Below are 1,156 nucleotides of genomic sequence, written 5' to 3' on the forward strand. Positions count from 1 at the left end.
GGGTTATGGGGTCGGTTATGGGGTCAGGGAGGGGGATGGGGGGCATGGGGCTGAGGGTTATGGGGTCGGTTATGGGGTCAGGGAGGGGGATGGGGTTGGGGGTTATGGGGTGAAGGAGTCATCTGATGCTTATGGGGCGAGCGGGTTGACTGGCGGCCAAGGGGGCAAGATGGCCTCCAGACCCCAAAGGGACGAGGCGTCACCCCATGGCTATGGGGCCGAGGAGGGTTATGGGGCTGAGAAGGGTTATGGGGTCAAGGAGGGTTACGGGGTCAAGGAGGGTTACGGGGTCAAGGAGGGTTATGGGGTGAAGGAGGGTTATGGGGCAAAGGGCTCAGCGGATTCCTATGGGGCCAAGACGGCCTCCAGACCCCAAAGGGATGAGGCGTCACCCCATGGCTATGGGGCCGAGGAGGGTTACGGGGTCAAGGAGGGTCATGGGGTCAAGGAAGGTCATGGGGTCAAGGAGGGTTATGGGGTCAAGGAAGGTCATGGGGTCAAGGGAGGTTACGGGGTCAAGGAGGCTTATGGGGTGAAGGAGGCTTATGGGGCCGAGGAAGGTTATGGGGCGAAGGCCTCATCGGATCCCTATGGGGCCCAGACGCCCCCCAGCCCCCCCCGAGAGGTGGAAGTTCTCTTGGGGGCCGTCAGGGACGAAGGTTCCTATTTCTTAGTTTACGGGGTCCCAGGTTTCGGGAAGGATAACGAAAGTTTGATCAGCAGAGAAGAATTTTTAGGGGGGGTCCGGATGGGGGTCCCCCAAGCCAACGATTTGGCAGCCGAGGCCGTGATCCTTCATTACACCGATTGGTTGGACGCCGACAACCCCGTCAAGAACAGGGAGGCGTTGGATGACATCGTGGGGGATCACAACGTCGTCTGCCCCCTGATGGCCTTCGCTCAGCGTTGGGCCCAAAAAGGGGGCAAAGTTTTCGCTTATCTTTTCGACCATCGTGCGTCGACGTTGTTGTGGCCGTCGTGGATGGGGGTCCCGCATGGCTACGAGATCGAATTCGTTTTCGGTCAACCTTTGGATCCTAAGAAGAATTATACCAGGGAGGAGGTGGAGCTGAGCAGGAGGATCATGCGCTATTGGGGGAACTTCGCCCGAACTGGGTAAAGGGGGAAGGGGGGGGTGGGGGAGGTGAGGGGGGAA

General features: G+C 59.9%; 1 protein-coding gene across 1 annotated transcript; it reads left to right on the forward strand.

Moving 5' to 3' along the window:
- The first annotated feature begins 169 nt into the window (after positions 1 to 169).
- On the forward strand, positions 170 to 1,120 carry LOC122190883 (acetylcholinesterase-like). Its single transcript, XM_042891017.1, has one exon. It carries the CDS (start codon positions 170 to 172, stop codon positions 1,118 to 1,120), a length of 951 nt encoding a protein of 316 aa, XP_042746951.1.
- Positions 1,121 to 1,156: the final 36 nt, after the last annotated feature.

This window comes from Lagopus leucura, unplaced genomic scaffold, assembly GCF_019238085.1.
Source record: "Lagopus leucura isolate 7727_CA_CO unplaced genomic scaffold, USGS_WTPT01 28925-0_obj-0_obj, whole genome shotgun sequence".
Classification (NCBI taxonomy): Eukaryota; Metazoa; Chordata; class Aves; order Galliformes; family Phasianidae; genus Lagopus; species Lagopus leucura.